The sequence below is a fragment of the Diabrotica undecimpunctata genome, chromosome 5, assembly GCF_040954645.1.
Source record: "Diabrotica undecimpunctata isolate CICGRU chromosome 5, icDiaUnde3, whole genome shotgun sequence".
NCBI classification, from domain to species: Eukaryota; Metazoa; Arthropoda; class Insecta; order Coleoptera; family Chrysomelidae; genus Diabrotica; species Diabrotica undecimpunctata.
In genome coordinates, this window is record NC_092807.1 from 25,005,856 (window position 1) to 25,033,699 (window position 27,844).

At 34.0% G+C, this 27,844-nt stretch overlaps 1 protein-coding gene across 5 annotated transcripts in view; it reads right to left on the reverse strand.

The window, feature by feature from the left end:
• The window catches only part of lig (ubiquitin-associated protein-like lingerer), a 99,384-nt gene that overhangs the window by 30,733 nt on the left and 40,807 nt on the right, over positions 1 to 27,844 (reverse strand). For all 5 annotated transcript variants that reach the window (XM_072531765.1, XM_072531766.1, XM_072531768.1 and 2 more), the window contains exons 9-10: positions 24,424 to 24,639; positions 15,562 to 15,710 (exon numbers count right to left, since the gene is read on the reverse strand). In XM_072531765.1, the coding sequence (XP_072387866.1) occupies positions 15,562 to 15,710; positions 24,424 to 24,639 (365 nt within the window). The remainder of the gene's footprint in view (positions 1 to 15,561; positions 15,711 to 24,423; positions 24,640 to 27,844) is intronic.

The following is a 27,844-nucleotide window of genomic DNA, read 5'->3' on the forward strand; positions in this document are numbered from 1 at the left end:
TACAGAATGGGAAACAAAGAAATCAAAATACTATGTTACACAGACGATGCAATATTGATAGCCCAAGATGAAGATAGTCTGCAAAGACTGGTCCACAGATTTAACAAAAGAGCAAAAGAGTTTAATATGACAATCTCATCTCAGAAAACTAAAACAATAGTAGTCAGCAAAAAACCAACCAGATGTAAAATAGACATTGATTACATCCGTATTGAACAAGTAATGGAAATAAAATACCTGAGAATTACACTGTCTTTCTATGGAGACCTGGACAAACAAAACAAAAGAAGTGAGAGATTAAGTACAAAAAGCAAATAGACTGGCAGAATGCCTTAATAACACTATACGGCGAAACAGACACATTAACACTGAGATGAAATCAAGAATTTATAAAGCCAGTGTAAGACCAATAATGACATATGCCTCAGAAACAAGACCCGACACAGCCACAACGCAAAGACTACTGGATACGGCAGAGATGACAGTACTGAGAAGAATTACAGGAAATACGCTGAGAGATCGAAAGAGAAGTGAAGACATTAGAAAAAAATGTAACGTACAGTGTATAAATGAATGGACACAAAATAGAAAAAAATAATGGAATAACCACGTAAGCAGAATGGAGACACGTGTCGTCAAAATAGCAAGAGATAAGTCACCAATCGGCAGAAGAAGTATCGACGGACCGCGCAAAAGATGGAGTGACAACCTTTCATAGAGGTATTAATCTGCGAATGAACAAGCAGAATTGCTTATAAAGAGAAAGAAGAAGAATATTTCATTACACCTATCACCATGAATCAGAGTGAAAATAATTACCCAAGCATAGCTCAATCTTAACTTGAATCTGAAGATGAACAGAGCAATATTAGTTCATATGCAGACGAAATTGGAGTAAATAACGAAACACAATGGACCAGGACATCCATATATTAGTCCACGTCGAAAATCATATGAAGTCATCATACAAAAAAGTTCTTATTGAACTCCACCATTGGAGACAAGCATAGTCAGATGAATGGGTCATGTACTGAGATGAGCAATGGGAGAGCTACCAGAAATATAGCTGTAACGACGAAAGTAGGAAAGCGTCCACCGGGTCGTCCGCGACTAAGGCTTGGTGACAATATCATAAGGGACCTTCAGGAGCTCAATGTATCTGCATCATTGGAAGGAGCTGTAATAGACCGCAAACCGTGGCGAGGCATATGCAGGAAGGCTAAAATTCTTAAGAATTGTATGGCCATCGGAAGTAAGTATTGGCGAAAATGCAAATACCATTTGTATGACAAAGGATTATTAGCACACACATCATTGAGCGCCAAACTGATGTTGGATTTTACATTTCTACAGTCTTATAGTCAGGCCATTCCAATAAATTGCAACTTGGATTGCCACTAGAAACTCAACATTATCATCATCAAGTAGCCTCTAACATCCACTGCTGAACATAGGCCTCTCGCATGCTTTTTCACTTAGTCCGATTTTGCAACATCTGAATCCAATTTGTAGTCACTCTTTTTATGTCATCTGTCCATCTCGTTGGGGGTCGACCTCTATTTCTGTTAGCTTGTATTCGGAGTCTCCATTTCAAAATTCTTTTTGTCCACCGGTCATCAACTGATCTTGCTACATGACCTGCCCAGTTCCACTTTAGTGTTATTATCCTTTCAATAACGTCTGCTACTCCTGATCTTTTACGTATAGTAGCATTGGGTATTCTATCACGTAGAGAAATCCCTAACATTACTCTCTCCATTGCCCTTTCCGCAACTTGTAGTTTACTCACTGTTGTTCTTGTGAGTGTTAGGGTTTCTGCGCCGTAGGTCATCACTGGCAAAATACACTGATTAAATACTTTTCTTTTCAGACATTGGAATCTTAGACCTAAAAATATCCTTCATCTTTCCAAATGCAGCCCAAGCGAGGTTTATTTTTCTTTTCAGCTCGATTGTTTGGTTGTCTCGACTTATTTCGATCTCATGGCCAAAGTATTTATAGGTGTCAACTGGCTCAATATCTTTGTCTTCTACTGAGATGTTTTTATTGTGGACTAAATTTGTCATAAATTGTGTTTTTGAAAAATTTATTTTAAGACCAACTCTTTTTGTGGCAGTATGGAGTTATTGGAGCATTATCTGTGCCTGATCAAAGCTGTTTGCAATAAGAACGATATCATCTGCACATTTAAGGTTATTTAAAAATTTTCCATCTACATTGATGCCCTTTTCGTTCCAATCTATTGTTTTACAAGCGTATTCTAGCAAAGTTGTAAATAATTTAGGAGACATGTTGTTTCCTTGCCGAACGTCTCTTTCAATACGAAAGGTCCCAGTATCTTCATTCAGTCTTACACAGGCTGTAGCATGCTGATAGATGTATCTGATGAGGGATATGTATCGGTGATCTATTCTACATTGTGTTAGAGCTTGGAGCATTTCACTTTGATTGACCGTATCAAATGCTTTTTCAAAGTCGACAAAGACAAGTATTAGGGGTCTATTATATTCAATGGTTTTTTCAATCAACGACTTAATGGTTTGCAAATGATCATTTGTTCATGATCAAATTAGATAGAAAATTAAATTGCTGTATGAGGGAAAATATGCTCTGTATTAGAGAAACAAAACTAGTCAGTTTTAAAAAATGCAAAATATAATACAAATGTCGCCAAGTCTCCTACAAAAAGGAGAATGATAGATAGGTTTTGTGTGAAATAGCTAGGCGTAGACTATTTAAGAAATTATACCAAGTTTCAAAAATTAAACAAACAATACTCTTAATATGTCCATTTGGCTGAAAAGTGGAACAAAACGAATTTTGGAAGAGTGCAATCCACAAAACACAAAGATAGTGAGAAAAAAGAACCATACTATATTGAATATAAGTAGAAAAAATAGTTTTATTGTAGGAGTCGATCTTGTTTTTCGCCTAAATCGGCCTCTGGTCCCGACAATATCAATACGAAGATGGTTGGAAGGAAAATTGTTGACAACTAAATCAACCATCTATTAATAGTATTGGACAATGCTCCGTACCATTCGGAAATTGTAAATAAGCTACCAACACACGCTTGGACTGTACATAAAATAAAAGACTGATTAACGAATAAAAATATCACGTTGTGGTGTTTTAATTCGGAATTTCTAATGTCAAATAAACACATGAAATACCAAAAATATATAAATAGTTTTGGACACCACGGTACTTTTATCTTATCATTGTCGATTCAACAGTTGGAAAATATTCAATCCAATTGGAAACATGACATCAAGCACTGAATACGGAAAATGCGAAAATTTCTAAGGAAATGTAAAAATTAATAAGAGTCGTAAGGTGGATTCGTGAAAATTGCATCGAAGCCAATCCTGTTTGCAATCACATTCCAAATGAGGATAGCGACAACAATCAACATGTGTTTATTTCGATTATTTTGCCAGTGAATACATACCAATAGAAATTTAAAGCTATATTAAAATAAATCATTTGAGAAAGTCCGATTCAAACTATTGCAAACTTCAAGAGTTAAAAATTTTTGAAAACAATAAAATTTTCTGTATTATATATAATACTGCTGTGCTATGAATTGTTTGTCTTTAGCTGCTTTTAATATAAACAAAAGCAAGAAGAAACTAAGTGTCTAGCGAGCCAAAAAGTAAATCATTTCAGAAAGAAGTCGAGCTGTATTTGCGTAAGGTAAAGAATAAACGCATCAATTAGAATATATAAAATATATCTATGGTTATTTAAAAGATATGAAGATTTTTCCATGACAATTTTTTTCTGAAATAATAATCTCTTTTTTTTTAACCTTGCCCAGTGCAATTTTTTTTTTGTTTTTCTTGATCAGCGTTGCGAGTAATTCTTTTTTAGGAGGCATGATATTATCATGAAAATATTAAAATTCTGTCTACTAATTATAACATACATATATTTTGCATTTATTTGCCACGGTAGTGACAATTCTGTATTTTTTACTTTTCTAAAGCATTGCTTGTTGAAAAAATTTTGCCGATTCACTGTAACTACCAATTTTAGATGGATAGCTATCAATAAGCACTGAATAGAGGATTTAATTATTATTATTTAAATAATAGAATTTCTCTGCCACGGTAGAGGCGTCATTGTTTACATTTTTCACTAAATTTAAATGTCACATGTAAACACTTCAACTGCCAAATATAATCAAGTAAGTTGATTTATATAAACCTGGAAATTTGAGAAAACTGATCAACTGGAGTGTAAGAACTATAGAGGCATTAATCTGTTAGCAACTGCGTATAAAATCTTCGGCAATGTATTGTTAGAAAGACTTAAACATTTTACTAAGGATACTGTTGGTCAATATCAATGCGGATTTACTGCTGGAAAGTCAACTACACATCAAATTCAAGCACATAGGCAGATTCTAGAACAGTCACTAGAATCTAAATGCACACCATCTTTTCGTCGACTTCAAAGCAGCCTATGACAGTGTGAAAAGAACTGCAATGATAGACTTTGGGATCCCAATTAAGTTAGTTAAGTTGACCCAACTAACAATGCAAAACGTAAGCTCATGCGTTAGAATTGAAGGAGAAAACTCTACGTTCTTTGACATTAATAATGGTCTAAAAACAGGGGGACGCGCTGGCGTGTCTCCTCTTTAATATTGCCTTGGAAAAGGCAATCAGACAATTAAATATTAGAATGAATGACCATATATGCTGACCATATAGTTACAGTGGGCAGAAGTATGTGACATGGTGCAGTGTTTTACAAGGCTTGCGGACGCGACAAGTGAATTAGGACTTGTAAATGAGGAAAAAACCAAATATATGTTGGTTTCTAAAAACCCCCGAAATATCCAACAGAGAATTCAAATTAACAACTATACCTTTGAGCAAGTCAAATAATTCACATACCCTGGATCGCTAGTAAACGCAACAAACACGACAAGCGACGAAACGAAATAAAAAGACGCATAGCAATAGCAAACAGAACTGTTCATGGTCTCCAGAAACATTTAAAGAATAAAAATTTAAAACGTGCAGTAAAGCTCAATATATACAAGACTTTAATAAGATCGGTATTGATATATGGGACTGAAACGTGGACCTTATCTCAAAATGATGAAAGACTTCTTGGTATTTTTGAGAGAAAAATTCTTGAAAATGGGCTACGGCGTCAAAGATACAACTTTGAACTATATCAGTTATACACCGATCTAGATATTATGAAATTCGTTAAAGTGCAGAGACTTAGAGGGCTGGACACATTGCTAGGATGTCAGATCACGAATCACGAAGAGATTAACATTTTCAAAACCAGAGGGCACAAGAAGTAAAGGACGACCACGAAAAGGAGATGGATTGATGATGTGGAAGAAGACCTACAGATTCTAAGGGTCGGAAGATGGAGGGAAGTTGTCAGGAACCGACAGGAGAGGCGACTTCTTTGTGAGCAGACTAAGATCCACAACGGATTGTCGAGCCACTTATGATGATGATGAACTGATATAATATTAAAATTTTCGATTTGGGTATGCCACCGTAGTGACATTTTGCGCAATCAAAGCTTATTATTATCTTGTAGAATATATTTTTCAATGTTATACATTATAGAGGTTATAGAATATTTTAAGTACAAACATATGCTTAACCTTCTTGAAGCTATATCAGGACGAGTCAAAAGGAACATGCAAAATCTTCCTATCTTTTAAATTACCTATATATACATTTATATTTATTTGAAAAATACCTTTATCTCGCAGAAACAAATTTCTGTAATTCAATTTATAAATTCTCTCTAAAAGTCTGTCTTCATTCACTCTAAGACTTGTCATGTTTCATCTTTTTTTGAGAACTCATCAGTCTTTCTTGGGTTCTAGCTCTAGTTTGAAAATTAAAGATATACCTACACTGTTTTATTGGAAGCAAATCTCATCTCCCAATAGATCTGTACGATTAAAAACGGCTTTAATACCGCCTAAAGCGTCTGTAATTAGTGACTGGACATGAGACGCTATTACCAAAAATTTACAGTTCAAAAGTATCTGGAAATAAGTCGTAAAAGACAAATGAAGGACCGTTCAGATGCAATCTTACATGAAGGGAATCATTAGACAAGAACTGAACATGGTCATGGGAAATAGGAAATGATATATGGAGAAAAAAATTGCCATGCATTTTATGTGCACGGCGAATGTGAAATAAGAAGTGGCATAAGGTGGTTGAAAAACGAGGTTTCAAATCTGTCAATCAAATTTGGGCATGGTATGAATATTTCTCACTGATGAGGAATTACTTGCTGAACTAAATGACTTGCCTGGAAATCATAGCTAAAGAAAAAACCTGAATCAGTGGTTCTACAATTTAACAAAATACGGATTCAACATCATAGACCAGAGATGTCCAGAAAATATACTGTTATGGTTCTTGGAGATGGCCACTTTAGGCGTTTTATAATATTTTAGATTTTAGTGTAATCAATGCCTGGATTCTTTTCAAAGAAGTCAGCAAAAGCAAACTAGGTCAACATTTATGATTGCGGCTAACCGAGCAGCTTTGTGGAGACTTCAATACTCAGCCACAAGATGAACCAACCACGTCTGGTATGACCAAAACAACAACAACAAAAAAACAGTGCTAACAAAAATATTGTACAAACAAAACAAATCAACAGTGTGTTGTAGGAAAAACCTATATGTCCAATATAATATGTGTAAACAAATAATCTGTAAGATTTGTAATGAGAATAAAATGTAAATGATCATAAATAACACTAAAAATTAAATAGTAATGTTTATCGTTTTTTGCGCCTTTATTTCATAAGAAGTGATTTGACTGTTATCGATTGTTCTAGTAGTGTTAAAAGTGTGGTCATTCTAGTTTTAAGGAACTAGTTGAAATAGACTAATGACCTGTTCAGAGCAGTTGAATAAAAAAATAAGACTAGTATATGGGAAATAAGTCAATACTCACAATCTTAAGTAGTTTTTATTTAATGAAGTTGGTAAATTTTGGGCTACCGGTTTGGGGCAAATATTGTAAGCCTTGAAACTGTTAGCCCAAATTTTACCAACTTTATTAAATAAAAACTACTTAAGATTGTGAGTATTGACTTATTTCCCATATACAGTAAAACCTCGATATAACGGACTTCGGATATAACGGACTAAAAATCAGGTCAAATTTAAAAAAAAAATTAAGATCCTGTTAATATTAAACATGCTTAAACCGTCCCATACAACTGTATTTTACAAAGAATTTCAGCAAAATGTTTATTACAGCATAATCAGGACACATTTTTTCGAATTATGTAATCATATGTATGCATTTTTAGCTGAGAAATAAATATCAAGAGAAACATAATATTTTATCATAAACATAGATAATGTAAAATCATCAATATTTTATCATCTTTCTACACACATGGGAATGAGATATAAATTTCTTACTCGCAGCAATAGCACATATTAGGGGATTCCCTGATAGAATATCGTGTGGGTATTTATGATTATATATGGGTGTTTACAACACTTTGACTTATTTATTTACTCGATGTGAATAAACACACTTAGTGTACATTTTAAATATGGACAAACGGAAAAGAATCAATCTAAGGATCAATCAAAAACTAGAGATGTTACAAGAGTTGGAGTCTGCAACGTCTGTGTCTCATATATGTAATAAATATGGCATAAAAAAGCAAACTGTTTCGGACATAAAGAAAAACAAAAGTAAAATAAATAAATTTGCATTAATGTATGATGTAGGAGAGAACAGCAATCCCAGAAAACGAATGAAATTGGCTCGTGAAACTTCACTACTGGAAGAAGCAATCTTAAAATGGTACGGCCAACAACGTTCTAGTGGGGTCCCGGTCCGGGCGGTCGAATTGAAATCTGCTGCAATTAAATTAGCAAATCATATGGACATACCATTCAGAGCAAGTGATGGATGGCTCTGGCGCTTTCGCAAAAGGAATGGAAACATGAATAAAAGAATTTACGGAGAAGCATCAAGTGCACCACAAGAAGAAATTAAACCTTTTAGGCAAAAATTAATAGAACATATAAGTAACAAAATGCTATTAGAATATCAGATTTACAATGCTTGGTTTGTTATGGCGTACTTTGCCTGAAAGCACACAAGCCTCCAAATATGAAAAATCAAATCCTGGAAGAAAAATCAGCAAGGACAGGATCTCGGCACTGCTTTGTGCTAACGCGGATGAATCGCATAGACTGACTCCTGTCATGGTTGGCAAATCTCGTAAACCCAGAGCTTTAAAAGATATAATGCATAATTTGCCCGTGTCATATTATAACTCCAAGACAGCATGGTTCACCTCAGAGATATTCAAAAATTGGTTCTTTAAAGAACTTGTACCTTCGGTCAGAACATTTCAAGAAAAGAAACTGGGAATACCGCCAGAAGAGGTGAAATGTCTATTGATATTAGACAACGCTCCTGCTCACCCCTCTGAAAATATTTTACGTTCAGAAGATGGCAACTTTAGCTGAATGTTTTTGCCAAAAAATACAACATCCCTTATTCAACCCATGGATCAGGGAATCATTTTGGCCACCAAACGAATATAGCGCAGAAAGTTTTTAGAAGAAGTTATGATTATATTGCACGATGAAAATGATACAGAAGATATAAGAGTGCAGCGTACTTTGCAAAATTTAAAGTCTTACAATTTAAAATCAACAATTTTCAATTTTGCTGCAGTATGGGAAGAGGTGAAAGAGCAAACTTTACAAAATGGTTGGAAGAATTTGTTTGATGGCCAAGATGCAGACATAGATTTAGATGGGTTGGAAGTTCCTGATTTCTGTAGGACAATACAAAATAATGCCGGAGAAGATGTAGCTGAAGAAAACGTTTTACAATGGCTCGAAGTAGATGAAGGTGACCCTGGGTATAACATCATGACAAAGTGAAATAGCAGATGAAGTTATGAACCCAAAAAATGAGGATGAAAGTGAAGATAACGAAGACAACGACAAAACAACACTGCCAACAATGAAGTTATCAGAGGTAAGATCGCATCTCGACGATCTAATAACATTGATTATTCATCAGATATAGAAGTTCAATTGTATTATACGTAATTTTCGTAATTTTAGGGAGTTGATCATAAAAAAACAGCAAACTTCGAAAGTGCAAACAAAAACTTGATTCTTTTTTCAATACAGGATTACCGACGGCAAGCACGTTGATATCAAATAGCAACGTCACTTCACGAAGAATGTCTGAAGACAATTAAATAGAATTTTGTTGTATTTTGTATTTTTTATTATATACATATTTAAATAAAGTGTACATATTTTCAAAAAAAAAACTTTTGATTTATTTTAAACATATTTTTATATTTTTAATGGACTTTCGGCTTCCCTCCAATTAGTCCGTTATATCGAGGTTTTACTGTACTAGTATTATGGACTCACATTGGCAACCTTTTCAACATTTAAAAAAATAAGAATTGGCGTGATGATTGCTAACCTTCTTAGAGGAAATAACCCTCAAAAGACCCGTTTACACGGGTAGAGTAATGATGCAAGTACTTGGTAGAGTAGAGTAACTCTACCCGTAAAAACGCTCAGCGCAGTAGAGTAGCAAGTAGAGTGCATAGTACGTGGTAGAGTAGATTGACTAGCAACATGTGGCAAAGTAATTCTACTCTACTACCACCACCACCGCCAAAATATCCACTCGTCTGCGCACTCTACCCATGGAACGCGGTCAATTCTGGTAGAGTAGAGTAGGTAGGAGAGTGCATACGGACGCTCGACGCTGTCATTCACTTTGACTTTAAAACTTGTAGAGATGTATGGCGAATACCAGTGTTTATGGAATTACTATTTAAATGGGAATAAGCCACAATTAAAGGTTAAAATACGTTTATTGACGTTTCAATTTCCACTTCGGAATTCGTTCTCAAAATACAAACATTGTAAATTAAACAAATTTCAACAAAAAACAAAATTTGTTGAATTTACAATGTTTGTATTTTGAGAACGAATTCCGAATTGGAAATTGAAACGTCAATAAACGTATTTTAACCTTTAATTGTGGCTTATTCCCATTTAAATAGTAATTAATTTAAAATGCCACAAGAAAATAGCTTCAGAACAATAATACAGAAATAAAAGTATGAGGCAAGCTGCGGAGGATGAAATCGTCTAAAGAATGACAAAAGGGGGCTTTGGAGTAAACGAGCTCAAGCAAAAATTAAGAATATAAGGTGCACTTATAACCAAGAGTGTTTAAAAATACAAAAATCAAAAAAATGGGGTTCAGGTGCAGCCGATGTATACGTTCCGAACGTGAAATGGTTCACTCCTATAGAAGCAATCATGAAAGGTGCAAAAAGAAACAAGAAATCTGAAGGCTCACGGGCAAGTTACAGGTTTTTATTACTTGTTAATAAAAGTACAATAAGAAATAAAAAATGTATTCTTATCAAGATAAAAAAACTGAGGCCCCGTGTGTATTCCTTCTTTTAAGCCACTCTCTCATCCACTCTTTTCTTTGTTACAAAGCGACCTCAGTTACAAATGCATTTGCAACAGTAGCCAAACAATTTTGAATCAATTTTCTTTTTCTTGAATTCATTTTGTACTAAACAAACACCTACTCCACAGTATACTAGCATAAGTACTATACTTGTAACTCTCCTCGTGTGAACGGTATCAAGCCATTTTTGGTAGAGTAGCGAGTAGAGTCGACTCTACTCGCTACTCTACTCTCCTCACAACTCTACTCGTGTAAACAAGTCTAAAGATTAAATAATACCAACCAACCTTGAAAAATGTATTCGTTTAACTGTCATAGCAAAAATAAACACAATATGTGATACTACAGTCCTTTCTTGTATATATAATTATAACGTATATTTTTGGAATAAATGACATCTTGTAACCTCCAACAAAGTTAAAAAAAAATGTAATCAGCCAATGACTTACTTGTTCAATGGCTCGCTAGTCACAATTTGGTGTTCTACATATCAGCACTCTAACTCTTTGTTCTTTTTACTGATCAATGTTTTAATATTGTTAATTGTGTTGTTTTCGTTTAATTTTTTAATGAATATTTCGAAAATTGGATTGTATACTTCCGGAAAGCGATGGATTTGCTGTATTTGTTAATTTAACACATAAACACAAACAACATATATGTACTATGATTATTAATTGAAAAACTTGTTCAAATAAGTATTTTTGTGATAAGATAGCTAATAATCAGGCAGATGAATGTAAAAATCGTGGTATAAACTACTGTTGTAATGTGCTTTGAAATAATTATGAATAATGAAGTAATGTAAAGCGAAATACAAAAAAAATAATGCTGCTAACAGACTTCTAGTTACTAGCAGAGATTCGTACAGTCTCAAGTAAACCGATATAGTATAAAAACTGAGGAATAAAGCCTTTTTGTAGAAAGATTGGTGGAAAATATGTTGGGATATTCGCAATAACCTCAATTCAAGTGGAGCCAGATCTGACTGAAGAATAAGGTGATCGCAGAAGTAATTCGAAGTAGAATTAATCTACCTTTGTCATAGTTACGCTCGACTTTTGTTTCGAAGTTTTTGTTTCTCTATTATGACCATTTTTCCTACGTTTTCTTCAAAAGCACTAATAAAGCTATATAATATTTGTTGCTTATGACGGTTCTTCCTTTTTCAAGGTAGTCCGATGAAGAAAATACCATGCGGATCTCATTACCGGATACCTGCCTTTAACATATCGATGCAAATCTACTATTTTTATTGTCTTAAAACAGTTGGCAAATAACGTTATGGTCGGCTTGGAGTTTTTGACTGACTACACAATTTGAAGTTGACATACTACCTTTTCAGAACGATTCACATATATCGGCTGGTAACGTGTCAGATATGACACAGACACAAATCTTCACACCAAATTACAACACAATATATAGACAAATTTGGAGATCCAAATACTTACTCAAGTACATTACCGCAGTAGGCAGTAAAGGCTCTCCAACGTTATGTCTGCGATTGGGGTGGGTTGGTGGTAGCTTGAGCGGTCAGGGAGGTACCGTCACATCGAGGCGTAACCTCTTTGTGTATCGTCAGTTTCTGTACTGTCCCGACATTGCACCTTGCGAGATTTTCGTGTTTCGAAAACTGAAAATGCCGCTTAAAGGACAACGTTTCAGCGAACGCAGTGGCGATCCATACAAGTGCGACGATGATACTGATAACTTCAGGATTTACAGCACTGATGAGAACGTGTTGCTTAGTCGTAGCATTGTGTTCAAGTGGAACAGGGATTACTTTAATGGATGCCGCAAGCGAGATGACGATGAATAATGAATTGAAGAATTTATGATCAAAAGTCTAATATTTTTGGGATATACCTGGTATTCTTATACCACTTAAGGTATTTATTCATCATCATCATTGGTGCTACAGCCCTATAAAAGAGCCTCGACCTTACCAAGTCTATTACACCAGTCAGTTCTATCCATTGCCAACTGTTGCCAGTTTGCTGCGCCTATTTGTCTACCATCCTCATCTACACCATCCCTCCATCTGAGTTTTGGTCTACCCCTACTTCTACTTCCCACATGTTGTGACATAAGGATTCTTCTAGGAGGGTTGTTCTGCTGTGATCTTGCCAGATGTCCTGCCCATCTTAGTCTTCCTATTTTTATAAACGATACTACGTCTTTACCACCAAATATATGTATATATCTGTGATATATCTCGTAGTTGTACCTCCTTCTCCAAACACCATTTTCACAGATGCCACCAAATATTCTTCTCAGGATCCTTCGTTCAAATATAAGCAGGAGATTTTCATCTGCCTTGGAAATGGTCCATGTCTCCGACCCATATGTCAACACTGGTTGTATAAGGGTTTTGTATATGGTTATTTTTGTTTTTTGGCTTAAGTTTCTGCTTCTCATATGTCTACTCAGTCCAAAATAGCATTTGTTTGCTAGGATTATTCTTAGCTTGATTTCTTCCGTCATGACGTTCTCCTTGGTGATCAGGGAGCCTAAATATGTGAATTTGTCCACCACTTCAAAGGTAGAATTATCAACCGTGAATTGGTGGCCGATGTTTCTGGCTCTATTGGTGGGTATTGATGCCATTATCTTAGTTTTATTTTCATTTACTTGCAGGCCCATATTTTTTAAGGCGTTTGACAAGGTGGTATACATTTCTTCTAGCTTGCGTGTTGTGCGGGCAACTAGATCAACCTCATCTGCATATGCCAAAATTTGGGATGATTTATTAAAAATGTTTCCTCTGCTGTCTATTTGGGCATCCCTGACCGCCTTTTCCAAAGCTATGTTGAAAAGGAGACACGCCAGCGCATCTCCCTGTGGCAGCCCAACATGCGTTTCAAATGCCTGTGATTGTTCGCCCTGTATTTCGACTTTGCAAACAACTTTACGAATTGTAGCCTTAACCAATCTTATCAGTTTATCGGGGATGTGGAATTCATCCATGGCTTCATACAATTTATTTCTTAGGAGACTATCATAGGCCGATTTAAAATCTACGAAAAGATGGTATGTGTCGATATTGAATTCATTGGTTTTTTCCAGTATTTGCCTTAGCACAAAGATCTGGTCTGTTGTTGATCGACCAGGCCTAAAACCACTTTGATATTCGCCAAGAAGCTCCTCTGAATATTCACTCAGGCGACCATATAAAATACTCGAAAATATTTTGTATGCTGTATTAAGGAGGGTTATTCCCCTATAGTTTCTACATTCTAATTCATCGCCCTTTTTGTGTAGCGGGCAAACGATCCCAATACACCACTCTTCTGGGATTTTTTCCTCATTCCAGGTTCTCAGTATGATTTTATATATATGATTAGTCAGAGTAGCACCTCCACATTTAATAAGTTCCGCGGGTATACCATCACTTCCTGGAGATTTATTATTTTTTAGGTGTTTTATTGCATCCCGTACTTCCTGAATTGATGGAGGCTCCAATGGTGTATTGTTGTTTGCTCCTGGGGGTGGTTGATTTGGATCTTCTACTTCGATAGTAAGCAGTTCTTTATAGTGTTCCACCCACCTTTTCAATACTTCTTCTTTTGTATTGAGTATATGCCCCTCCTTATCCTTACATAGTCCGATCCTTGGTTTAAATTCTTTTCTTGCTTTATTTAGATTTTTATAAAATTTTCTTGTTTGATTTTCCTTTTTTAATGTCTCAAGTTCTTCCAATATTCTATTTTCATAAGTTCGCTTTTTTCTCCGATAGATGTACTTCTCTTCTCTTCTGAGATCTTTATATTTTTGTTCTTTTTCTCGGGTTCTTCTTTGCTGCATCAGTTTATATGCATTGTTCTTTCTTCTTGTAATGTCCTCGCACTCAGCATCGAACCACTCATTGCGTGGTGGTGGTCTTTGCGGCCAAGGTATTTATTAGCTAAACATTTTTTAATTATAAATATGTACCAGAGAAACACTATAAATTACGATAAATTCAAGGCCCGCTAAAATTATACAGAAGATATTGTGTGAAATTGTGGGCTAGTGACTAGTTTGTCTGTTGGCACATTTCTTTAAATCATTCTAAACTGACAAATGAATATTATGAACCTGATATTACTCTTCTATTGATAAAATATAATTTTAATTAAAATCGATACAATGGGATGTATGATTAAAAGCAATACCCACACGAATGCAACTAGAATGTTAAAATTACTTCATACTGTTATTTTTCCTTTTGTTATAAACTCAGAAAAATCAGGGGGGATTTTAAATACATTTATTGATACCGTTAAAAATTAAAACAGGGGGATTCGTACAGAAAACACATGAAAACATAAAAATATTTGATTACATTTATCTCTTAAAATTTTCCATAAATTATTTTTGTTGACGTAAATATGAATTTCCAAGGAAAAATGATCTTGATATTGATACGTGGATTTTATTACTACTAAAACTGAATTTATTATTAATAAATATCAAACAATCACTAAAGAACTAAAAAATACCACAAAGAAAAATGTAACATTCACGATATAAAAACAGGTATGACACACACAGCAACAGTGAGTAACGACGGTAAGGTCATTAGTCACAAACAATGGTTTAATGATGAATGTAAACAAGATATGGGATAAATGGAAACAAAGAAAAATATATCCGGCAAACTGATACAAAAATATTTTAAAAAGGAAACGAGAAAATTTCAACGAAGATAAATCGTAAAATCGAGAAGTTAGAAACTTATGTAAAGGAATAAATAATCAGCGAGGAGTGTTCCAGTGCCAATCAATTGATTATAAGACAAAAAGGAAGAAAATGATAAAAAACATGAAATTTAAAGAAATAACTAATAAGTAATTTGAAAACCAACAAATAGGCGACATACTAATAAAGAATACGCAGAAATTATAAAAGAAATATGGAAATAAACAGCAATTTTTTTTGTTTGACAAAAATATCGAGTTGTTTATATTTACTGCGTGCTTGCGTTAATATTTTAGAGATAAATGTAATTCAAGTAAACACAACAATAACACAAAACTCGTCACACTGGTTACATGAAGAAGTCCCGACTCACCATATGTGGAAGCCTCTGCTGCAACATCTGCATATCTTCAAAAGAATAAATGGGCTGTTGGAAATACGGCACCTGTCCTATGTACGGCATACTCATGACAGGCGTTACATTGGGTGGCATGTTTGACACAATACTGTTGGAATTTTTCACTGAAAAATAAAAAAAAAGTATATTAATATATACAATAATGAAATGATGTGCGCACTGCGCATTGAAAATTTCGCCTTCCGGCAATGATACTGAGACAATTCAAAATTGGTCGTTTTTAATATGTTCACACTTACATATAGAGGTTTTTAAGTATAATCCGAAATGACTCGGACATTTTTAAGTGCATTAAACCAGTGATTCCCAACCTGGGGGCGATCGCCCCCCGGGGGGCGTTTTGAGATATTCAGGGGGGCGATAGAGCGAAGGGGGCGATATGGGGGGCGACAGAGAAAAGGGGGCGTTTAGCATCAGGAAAACGAGAAATGGGTAATTGAGATAAATAAGAAAAAAGAAAAAAATATAATACTTTCGATCGGATATCCATAGGATAATAAAAAGTAAATATATGTATACTAATGCAGGTAATAATAACACAAACATCTCGTCTAGTCACAGATCTTGTCGAACACGAGGCGTCACAATAATAGAATTCAACAATAACAATTAGAAACACAATATTATTAGTCACAATGTTAGAATTCGGACAGAGACGTCGACGCGTGGCAATATAATTATTTATTGAGAATTGCAAGATAGTGTTTTTATTCTTTGCCTTCTTAATAAGTTGTAATTAATTACTCTTTTGTTTTGCTCTCACAATGTCAGCACCTAAAAATAAGTGCTGGCGGTACTCAACGGAGTATTTGAAATATGGATTCATTGAATTGCCAGGAAATAAGAATCTACCATTGTGTCTTATTTGTGTGTCTCTACCAATCTACCATTGTGTCTCTTTTACGTCAAAAGTATTACAATGTAAAAATTAAAGTGTAAACTATTTAGTGATCGTAACTGTACCTAGGTATCAACATATTATAATTATTTTTACTTTCTATTACCAAAAGTCAGACTGAAAGAAAATCTTTTTTAAACTTTATTACCATTACTTATAATAATTAAAGTGAATGTGTATTTCTTTCGTTTACAGGAGCTCAAGGCAAAGTATGAAAGGCGAGTTATTGTTGGGTCATTGATTGCAAAAGCTACCAAGAAAAACGACAAGGGTTTACTTGCTTCCTACAAGGTATCATTCTTAATAGCAAAAAGTGGCAAGCCGCACACAATTGGAGAAGAACTCATCCTCCCAGCTGTCAAAGAGATAGTTGATACTATGTTGGTACCCAGTCAGGCCAGCCAAGTAACAGATGCAGTTCCTCTCCGCAATAATACTGTCTCCAGAAGGATTGATGAAATGGGAGAGAATGTCGAAGATGTTCTCTGCAACAAATTAAAAAGCAGAGAGTTTACTGTGCAACTTGACGAGAGTACCCTGAGTGACAGCATAGCTTTGCTGCTGTCATATGTCCCATTCATTGACGACAATGGAGAAATGGCCGAGGAAATGCTATTTGTTAGAAGTCAGATTACTGATACAAAAGGATCTTTCATATTTGAAGTCATTAAGAGATTTTTTGAGGAAAAAGAGATTCCCTTATTAAATATGATCGCCTGTGCTACTGACGATGCAGCAGCAATGACAGGACGCCATTGGGGATTTATTGCACATCTGAAACAAGCAGTACCTGGAATTTTGTGTGTTTACTGCGTCATTCACAGAGAGCATTTGGCTGCCAAGAATTTGAGTGGGAGGTTGCACGATTCTCTTCGACTTGTCATAGATGCGGTAAATAAAATTAAAGCAAAACCAAAGAATGATCGAATATTTCGTATACTTTGTGAAGAAAATGATGAGATATTTAATACATTGCTACTACATATGGAAGTCCGCTGGCTTTCTAAAGGCAATTGCTTAAGGCGGTTCTTCAGTCTCATGGATACTGTTATTGAATTTCTTAATACTACTGACACACTGAGTACAGAACTACAAGAGAAGCGAAATGACATCGCTTACTTATCAGATATTTTTCAAAAATTAAAGAAAATGAACCTGCAACTACAGGGCAAGAACATAAATATGGCCAAAGCGAAGGGAGTAGTCGGAGCATTCATTGACAAACTATCTATTTTTGAAGAAAATATGCAGAGAAGAGAGAGAAGAAAATATGCACCAAATTCCCCAACTTGAAATCTTCTTGTGGTGATTCGGAGGATCTTCAAACATATTGCCTCCACCTTCAAACACTGAAAGAAGATCTGCATCCCGATTCCAAGATTTGGCTAGTCTGAAAGTACCAACTTGGTTTATCAATCCTTTCAGCGTGGAAGTTTCAACGGTATGTTCTTCTCTTCAAGAAAACTTGATTGATTTGAGACATGATGTTGAAATTGAAAGTTTGTTTCGGGAGTGTGGGTACGAAAGATTTTGGCCGCGGATAAAAGAAGTGTATCCAATCTTGTGGAATGCAATCAAATTATTATTATTGGCATTCCCCACAACATATCTAGTGGAGAAAGGTTTTAGTTCTGTGTGTATATTGAAAAACAAACAAAGAAATAGGCTCGACATAATAGAAAAAGGGGATTTGAGGTTGTTATTAACCAACATTGAGCCAGACATAAAGAAATTATATGAGAGACACCAGGCCCAAGGAAGCCATTAACAATTCTTTTACACACATATAACCATTTATCATTGTACGAAATGTAAAAATAAATAAATATGGATACTTACCTTTTGTATAGATTCATTATTTGTTTCAATTTAATTGGGTGGGGGGGGCGATTGTAGTATTTATAACTGGTGAAACCTGTCTAAGGGGGCGATCATGGGAAAAAGGTTGGGAACCACTGCATTAAACAATGCTCTACTCCGCTAGGTCTACTCTTCAATTCAGATTGGTGAAAGGTAAACGCGATAGGAGTAGTGGACAGGCTAAGTTTAAAGACTTTCAGGTATTTTGTAATGTAGATCAGCCAGTTTTAAACATAAAGTTCTGGCCAGTGAAGAAATATATAATGACCTTAATGACAAAGCAATAAAACTGTTTTATATATTTTTATAGTGGATTTTGCCGAAATTTGTTATTCTTATTTTTTTTTATTAAGTATTTTTTATTATATTTAATTCTTCAATTAACGTGTGTGTATGTCTTCTATGTATATATGTAAACTAATACGGTCCCGTGCGCATCGCTCCCATGATACTTAAGGGAGGCGAAGCTATTTCGGACTACACGCACTTGTCTTGTATAAATCAGCGCGATTAAACACTCCAGTTTTTGTGTAAAATCAGCCACGCAACTTCGGAGAAGACTCCCAACCAACCCAGTGTACTGTGGAAGAAGCAGAAGTTTTAATTCAACATCACAGGTACCGTAATTTGATTTGCATACACACACAATATTGAAATTAATTGATAAATTTTACTTTTAACCTATTTCGAAATAAAAAAATAATACCAGCACCTAAAAATAAATATTTGGACAATTTTTAATTCGCATAATTAAAAATACAATTGTACATGGTATTTCGAGCCGGATCATGTGAAAGGACGGAATAGTTAAATTTAAAGGAAGGAAATAAACGGACGTAGGCTTCTCAACTAGTCATAACAAGTGACGTAATAGTGATATAGTCGGTTCGCTATATTTACGCGGGTTTCGGATTAAAAATTTTATTGTAAGTACCCAGTTTTAATTACCTGCTCTTTGGGGAAATATCAACTGGTCAAATGAAATGAAAAATAATCCATACCTTTTTTTAATTAAATAATAATGGAAAATCTTTTATATAATTGACAGTATAATAAGGAGAATTACTTCATTAATGGAGTCTAATGTGGCTAATATAAACCTAATAATAATTTTATATTACACTTCACACAGAAAATATGGTCTATGTATATTTGTTACATGGAGAGAATTTCTAATGAAAAATAAAAAAATTTAACTTGCCAACAAAAATGAAAATCAGTCATTATCATCAAAAATATCATAATCGTCATCATCATTGTCATCACCATTAATTGTTATTATGATTGGACTTATTTCGTTTATTTTATTTTCACGAGTCCACCAATCTTCTATTAGTTTCTCGCACTTGAATATACAGTTGCACCACACTTCTGGAGTTACAATTGAAAGTGCCTTTCGCCAAGTTTCCCGAACTGCGTCGTCGCTATAACCGTTAGGTCCAATATGGTTGTCATAATATTGTTTTGCTATTCCCCATATATATTCGATGGGATTAAACTGGCAATGATACGGTGGCAGACGTAAAACTTGATGACCGTAACTTTCAATAATCTGATCCACAACAAAGGTTTTTGGTTTTGTGTGGATATTTGCCAAGCGTAATAATTCTGATTTTAAAATATGTTGTGTAAATGGTATATGTTCCTTTGTCAACCATTCTTTAATTTTATTAACAGTCCAAGAATTCGTTGGACTTTTGTTTAATACTTCAGAATGGTAAGGTGCATTGTCTAAAATAATTACGCTGGGCTCACTTAAACCTGGGAGAAGTTTTTCATGTAACCATTTTACAAACATTTCTGTGTTCATATTATCGTGATAGTCACTTGATTTTGATTTAGATGAAAATATTAAATCAGCACCTTCTATAAAACCCGATTTCCCTCCTGCATGTAAAATTATGTGTCGCTTCCCTTCTCCATCAGTATGTTTGATAGACTTTACGTTATCATCTTGCCATATTCTCTTGGTTGCACCCCTAGAAAATATCCATGTTTCGTCTAAATATATAAAATTTGCCCTTTCTTCATTTAATTTAGAATATTTTCTTAGAAAGTTAATTCTTTTATGCACAACAGAACTTCTTTCGCAAAGGGCTTTTCTGTTATCCTCCTTTTGAAATTTGAAACCCAAATTATGTATCACTTGCCATAGACTTGTTCTGCCAATTTCGTCAAATTTTCTATCTTTTAATTCCGAGAGAATTGTATTTAAGGTCACATGTTCCTTGTTGGCTCACATTCGATACATGGTATCACGAATTTCAAATTTTTTTCCATCTGGAATATCTTTCGTTTTCAATGATAGGCGAGTTTTTCGGTGATCTTCTTTCGGCCGTTCATTATTGCGATTTTGTAATACTCCTCTTAGTTTGGTTTCACTAATTCCTAGAGCATCACATACGCGTTGTTGAACAGACATTACCGATTTTAAAGGACCGCCATTTTCTTTTTCATCCGTAAAATACTTATGTACACTACAAATTAGACTATCTACATCTAACACACGTCTAGGCATTTTCAAATATTTCCACCAAACATACAATGTCAACACTGGCAAAGAATCAATTCAACTGCAATATTGTAACAAATTTATACCTAACCTAATGTTATTTTAATGTATTTTAAAATATGACCATTAATGCAGTTTTTACCTAATTTTCTGGGAAGTCGTTTACTGCAACTGGTTATCAATGAGTCATTAGCATAATTTTGTTAATCCGAAACCCGCGTAAATATAGCGAACCGACTATAGTTGACGTTACAGGGTGACTGTGACCGATAATTTTAAATGGGACCTTATGGCAAGTGATACCTCGTTTGAAAGATATTGAACATACCTATTCAATCATACTAATTTTGTTTTGGTTTAAGCTGATTTTGATGAATACATTAAATAAATACTAAAATTATGGTTTCATACAAAACATATAAACTCGGGAGACACAGTAACCATTGAATTTATATAGAATTCATAATTATGCTGTAAGGAAAATATAATTTTATTTCATATCATATTTTACAGCTACAAACAAGTGTCTTACGACAGGTTCTTTTTTAATTCATTAATATTCTACAGCTTACATCCAAGAATAATTTCTCATAAGAGTTTTATTACTGCAGTTTCCAGTTTTCTCTTCGGTTTTCTAGTGTCATAGTGTAATTATGCAACATACGTCATTAATGACTAAATATGGCTTTGTAAATTCTTTATCTCATGCTGCACAAAGATAAACTTCAGATCCGCGTTGGAGAAGTGGCGCGAATATATTGAGTGGATTGCACGATACACAAATACCGGTATGCTACTCAAGGAATAGAAATGTGTACTTTGACGCGCATGACCTCACCTGCGAAGCAACAATACAGGGTACTACGATGTTCGAGATATAGGATTCCCTGTCCCGGTAGATGTATTTGTGCATCGTGCGTTAGCTGAATTGTTTTTACAAAGCCCTTTCATTTCGATCTCTTTTTCTAGTGTTTAGTTCAATTTTGTGTATTATCGACAAACATGCCGGATTGTGCCGTAGCTAATTGTAAAAATTATAATATCCCGACATATAAGATCACCAGTGACATGGGTATTGGAAATACTGCCCTTTGGTCTCAGCTGAGTGTTGGATATGACAAAAATTGTTTTATTAATCACCCATGTGATTAGTCTTTAAATATTTTTGTTTTTGCAGATTTTCCACATTTGTAATTGATCATGGTTTTGTCATTGACAATAAAATAATCAACAATGATTACTTTGAAGCGCTGCTAAATATATCGACTTCAGAATTGAAAATTGCGTATAAATTGACACTACATAATCGCTGTTTAAAGGCTCTATGAGGCAAAGAGTAAGACCTGCAGTTCAATTATTGTCAAATTCTGTAGCAAAATTTTTCGGCGTCAGAAAATATTTGCTTCACACAAAAAATACTGTCTAATTTGGTAGAAAAAACTGAAGGTTCGAAATAATCTGTTTGATCAGGACAAAATACTTCAAAATACATTTATAGAAGCTCACTATTTGGAGGAGAATCATATAATTGACGATGACATTTTGAAAGTCGCAGACAATTATGAGGTAAAAGAAAAAAATTCATCGGGACTCAAGTATGTTGCTGGTTTTGTTGCATACAAATTCAGGCATAAATATGGTTTAGAAAACCCTACAAAATTATGAGACATATATGGAACCAGATGGCTACAGACAGTCTCTAGAGGTTCTCTTTTGTACCCAAATGAAGAAGTTTTTTAACTTCAAGAAATAAATTTTAATAATGTAGTATAAAATATTCTTCTTCTTCTTAACATGCCATACACCAAAGTGCGTAGGCGACTATCTCATTACTAGAATTCTGTTCTTGGCGGCGTGACACAGCTCGCCTGTATTGTGTATTCCTGTCCATTCTTTAATATTTCTTAACCAGGATAATTGTTTGCGGCCGGCTCCTCTCCTACCCTTCTCGATCTTCCCTTGTAGGATTAACTGTGGTATTTCATATTTTGCTCCTCTCAATATGTGCCCAAGGTAACCAATCTTGCGTTTTTTAATTAATTTAAAGAGTTCTCTTTCCACGCCGGCTCTCTTGAGGACGTCATCGTTTCGAACTCTATCCACCCAAGGTATGCGCATCATTCTTCTTAATGACCACATTTCAAATGCTTCAAGTTTGTTGATAGATGTTTTTTTCAAAGTCCACGTTTCCATGCCATAAAGCAAGATAGACCATATGTAGCACTTGACCATTCTGTAGCGTATTTCGAAATTTAGGTTTTGATTACATAGGAGCGGTCTGAATTTCACAAAAGCTTGTCTTGCCATTTGTATTCGGGTTTTTATCTCTTGTTGTGGATCCGATTGGTCATTGATTGTGGTGCCAAGGTATTTAAAAGTTTTCACGCGTTTTATGCGATCGTCACCTATGCATATTATCGGGTTTTCTGGAGGGTTTCTGCTAATGACCATATATTTCGTTTTCAAAATGTTGATTTTGATATTTCAAAATATTCATCAATCTTAATTATGAATTGTCAGCCGGATTCATTAGTGGAACATTGCAAATTAAGCTAATGTTGGAAAATGTAGCAATTCGAAGATATTTTGTAACACATTCATTTAAAACAATTTTCAATTTTAAATGTTAATTAAGTGATTCAGGAAGTGTTTTTAATATTTAACCATTCTACATACTTTGTTCAAATTACACGATTTTGGAAATATTTCAGTAAGAATTTGACCATCGAAATATGTATAAAATAGAATTAATTTTTATGCTTATGAATTGAAGACATTATTATATTCCTAAATTATTATGAATATACAAGCAACTAACAGGACAGACGTTAACGTTCTAATAGAAACTTTGCTTCGCACGTGACGTCACACCGGTATTTGTGTATCGTGAGTGGATTGGACCGCGAGACCATGTCACCTTGACATTGGCAAACAAAGCACTGGCAATTGGCATACGCTAATATCGGGACTGATAATATAGAGAGCAAGTGTTGTGGGCGGATAGGATCGACCGAACGTCTCCCTCAAGCCAGTAGTGGAACAACTTTAACCGAAGACTTGGAGCAACATATACTAGATTGCGGGATTGAGAAGCTGCTTCAACATCATTTAACGGAACGCGTCTGCTATGGGACAATAATAGACAAAGCAAACAACAAAAGAGGTTAGGAAATCGCGATGAAGCTCAGCCGACCTCTTTTAAAGAAAACTTGAATCCTAAAAAAAATCTACACTCTACAATTATTTTCCTTAGATAATTTTTTTCTGCGTATTACATTAAATTTTGTGATTTTTTCGTTTTGATACAATAATTATACGACTTGTCAAGGCCAAATGTGAAGTGTCTCAAACGAAAAAATCGAGCAATTCCGAAAAATAGATCACAAACGTTTTACAGTTTGATTTATAACTCTGAAAAATATGTAATAGAGATCTGAATGCAAGGGCGTGAGTCACACGCTTTTTCAATGTATTAAAAAATCATTTAAAACTACTTCAGGAACTCATTAAGGTTATCTTCATGTCAAAAATGGCTAATGAGACTTACCTAAAGCTGTCGACGTTTTACTAGTAGTAACTCCGGACTGAGACAATGACAATGGCGTCGTAGTCGTAACGCTACTCGTAGAAGTCGTCTGGCTGCTACTTGATGTACTCGAACTATTCTCATAGACGTTGCTGTCTTTGCCTATTTTGTTCGTGGAACTGTAGCTGTTATACTGGCTTGTCGTCGTATTACCATAACTTGAACTGTTATTCAAACCTAACAAAATAAAAGAATATTGTGATAACACGAAAAATATTTAAATTTTAAAATAACTATTAGAAACTATTAAAGACATTAACTATTTTACTGTGGAAACAAATTATTTGGGAATTTAATTGGGATATAATGGAAACAATTCTATTTTCTATATTATTAATACTATTTGAAATTATTATCGAAGTAATAATTTACAAGAATATTTTTCCCGTGCAAATACAAGGCTTGCAAATACACAAACGACATCTGAATTTGTCTTACCCCTTAAATATTTTTAATTCTGCACGCCTATGGCGACAGGATTCATTAGTCACAATGTTTACGTTTATCTTGGTACTCATAATTTTAAAAACGAGTGGAATGCAATATTATGATTAATGGCAAAAACAAATTGTTTGTATGATTACATTAAAGATATTTTTAATTGCGGTTGTTATATCCTAGAGAGCAGATTAAACTTTCCTCTTTATTTTATCTCCTGTAAGTGTGGATATGGGGATTTTTAATCGAAACTGTATCACATTCAAATTTACCGACAGTTGTCTAAATTTACCTTAAAGAAAATTAAAATACATTACAATTTTCTGAACATATACCATCAATTAATGAGAAAATGGCAGTGGTAGCAAAAAATGTCTAGTCAATGTTACATAAATTGTAGATAAAAGGATAGTTTGGCCTCCTAGATCTTTTAACACTGATCTGAAAAGATTTTTTGTGTATATCCTAGATCTATTTTTGTGACTTTCAGATGGGTTCTAGCAACTACTGTCGAGCCTCTTTTGGATGACTGGTTTTGTTTTAACTGGTATTTAAAAGGGTTGATCCCTATTATACACGAAGAAATAGTACTCACAGGAACATTTTGACAACTTAACATGGCCTCTGTCAGTTTAACACACTTTTCTCATTGGTACTCAATTCTTTCGATAGCACCTTGCAAGAGATTTGCTCGAGTGTTAAACCACCCATTTATGGCACACATCACTTCATGTCTACTCTTATTTACCACTGTGTCGAGTTCATCAAATACCCCTGAACTTTCATCCTACATTCTGTGTTCAATCAACATACTATTTTTGACTACTACCCATTTTTTGGTATTTCAAAGATTACCATTACCCTTTATATTATTAGGGGAGGCCAGTATTCACGATATTCAACCAGTGATATAGTGACTAATTTTATTAATTTGTCATTAAAACAGAAATTCAAGCTCAAACCAGATATACGCGGGAATCCCATACAATGTTTTCAATAAAAATTATCAACTTTTATAAATAAACACTTAAATCTTGTTTTTACGATATAATAAATATAGTCTTTTCTCTTTTAATTTACAGTGAGGATTTGAACTGAACAGTATGTATAATAGAGCCCTAAAATCCTTTTACCCTATGAAGGCCGATATGTATGTAATTAAGATATGATCAGTGGGCCTCAAACAGTGGGCCTCAAACAGTGGGACGTTAATATTTAACTCTGATCGCTTGAAAAGTAAAAATATTTAGTTTCCTTTATTTTATGTTCAGTAATAATATTGGATTTTACAATATGTATAATATTGTAATATTATATACACAATATTATATATACAGGGTTGTTAATAGAAGTGGAACGGAATATTTCGAATAATCGAAATTATTATTATAACATATTATCAAATGTTCATTAAGGTCTCTATAGTGCAAATCTAAAGTTTTTGGATGTCGACGATTTCTCTTGCTTACTTTATTTATTTCATTCCCACTCATGTTATTAATTCTTCGGAATGTCCTCTCTGAGATACCGCAAGCATCGCATGTGCGTTTCTGAACTGCCATAACAGATGTCAATGGACCCATATTATTATTATTATTTTTTTTTAAATAACTTTCTACTTTTAGAACTAAACGCCGTTCTTCTGGAGATAACACTTTACGTTTCGACTGTATATTATTTTCTTCCAAATTACTCATTTTGCTTTAAAGTACTGCTTCACTACACTACTATAAAAAATAGGTACTTATATACAACTACTACACCCTAAAAAGGACGAGGGTTGTACAACAGACGAAACAATCGAACACAAATTATTTAACAGCCAATGCTAAACAAGCATAAACACTGTATTGATTGTGATTGCAAAACCGTTCGCATGTTTTAAATAAGGTTTTTGCTGATTATGTATTTTGTTAAATTATTAAAACACAAAAATATAACCCACGACCATCAATTAATTTTTAAGGATAAACAGAAGAGAAATATGATGACGTTTGAATTTGATATACTTTGTCGTCAGTGTCGTTAACAGAAAGATATTTTAAACAGCATGAATCATTTTTCAATGATTGTGTAGATTTAAGAAATACATTACTAAACAAATTTTTTAAATGTGTATAAAATCTTAACTGCCTTTTTTTCCTGAGATTTCAATTATTATGACACATGATATTTACTCCTTATTTTTCAAATATGTTCTTGTAAATGCATAACTTTAATTATTGGGTAAACCTACATTATACGTTACGTCAGAAGAAATTAAAAAAAATTAACATTGCAATAAAATTATAAACCAATAAACGATAACTTGTTGAACAGTGCTGATTGAAACAACAGAGCAGTAAAATGTTATTCATAAAGGTAGTGTAAAATATATCGCCGCTTATCTGGTCCGCTAGTAATAAAGTTACCAGCATTTAATGGCGAAGCGGTCTTCTTAGGTGAAAAATCCTTTAGCAACTAAATATTCTGACAGACAAAAATTTATTGAAGTTAATTAACGCAAATTGAAATATTAAATTAAAAAAACAAATTATACTATCATTCTAAATAATATTGAACTCGTTTTATTTTAATAAACATTGAAATACTTGTAAATACATTTAAGTTATAGGCAATGAACAAAATTTTGCTTTAAATACCACAGTAAAATAGTTAATCACTTTCACCACCTTCAAATAAATTGTTAAAATTGTTAAAAAAATGAAGAAGTATTCACACATACTGCTAATAATAAAATATGTATACTTACTAGTCTAGGATCTCACTGCAAGATCACTACGTTCATAACGTAGTTAATCAAACTCACATGTTTACATATATTTAAGAATAGGAAAATAAATTTACACTTATTTAAAACATAAAATACGCTGCTCATCACATATATGCATGTTTTTTATATCAAATGAAAGCTAATTTTTTTCTTAATATGATTATTGGATAA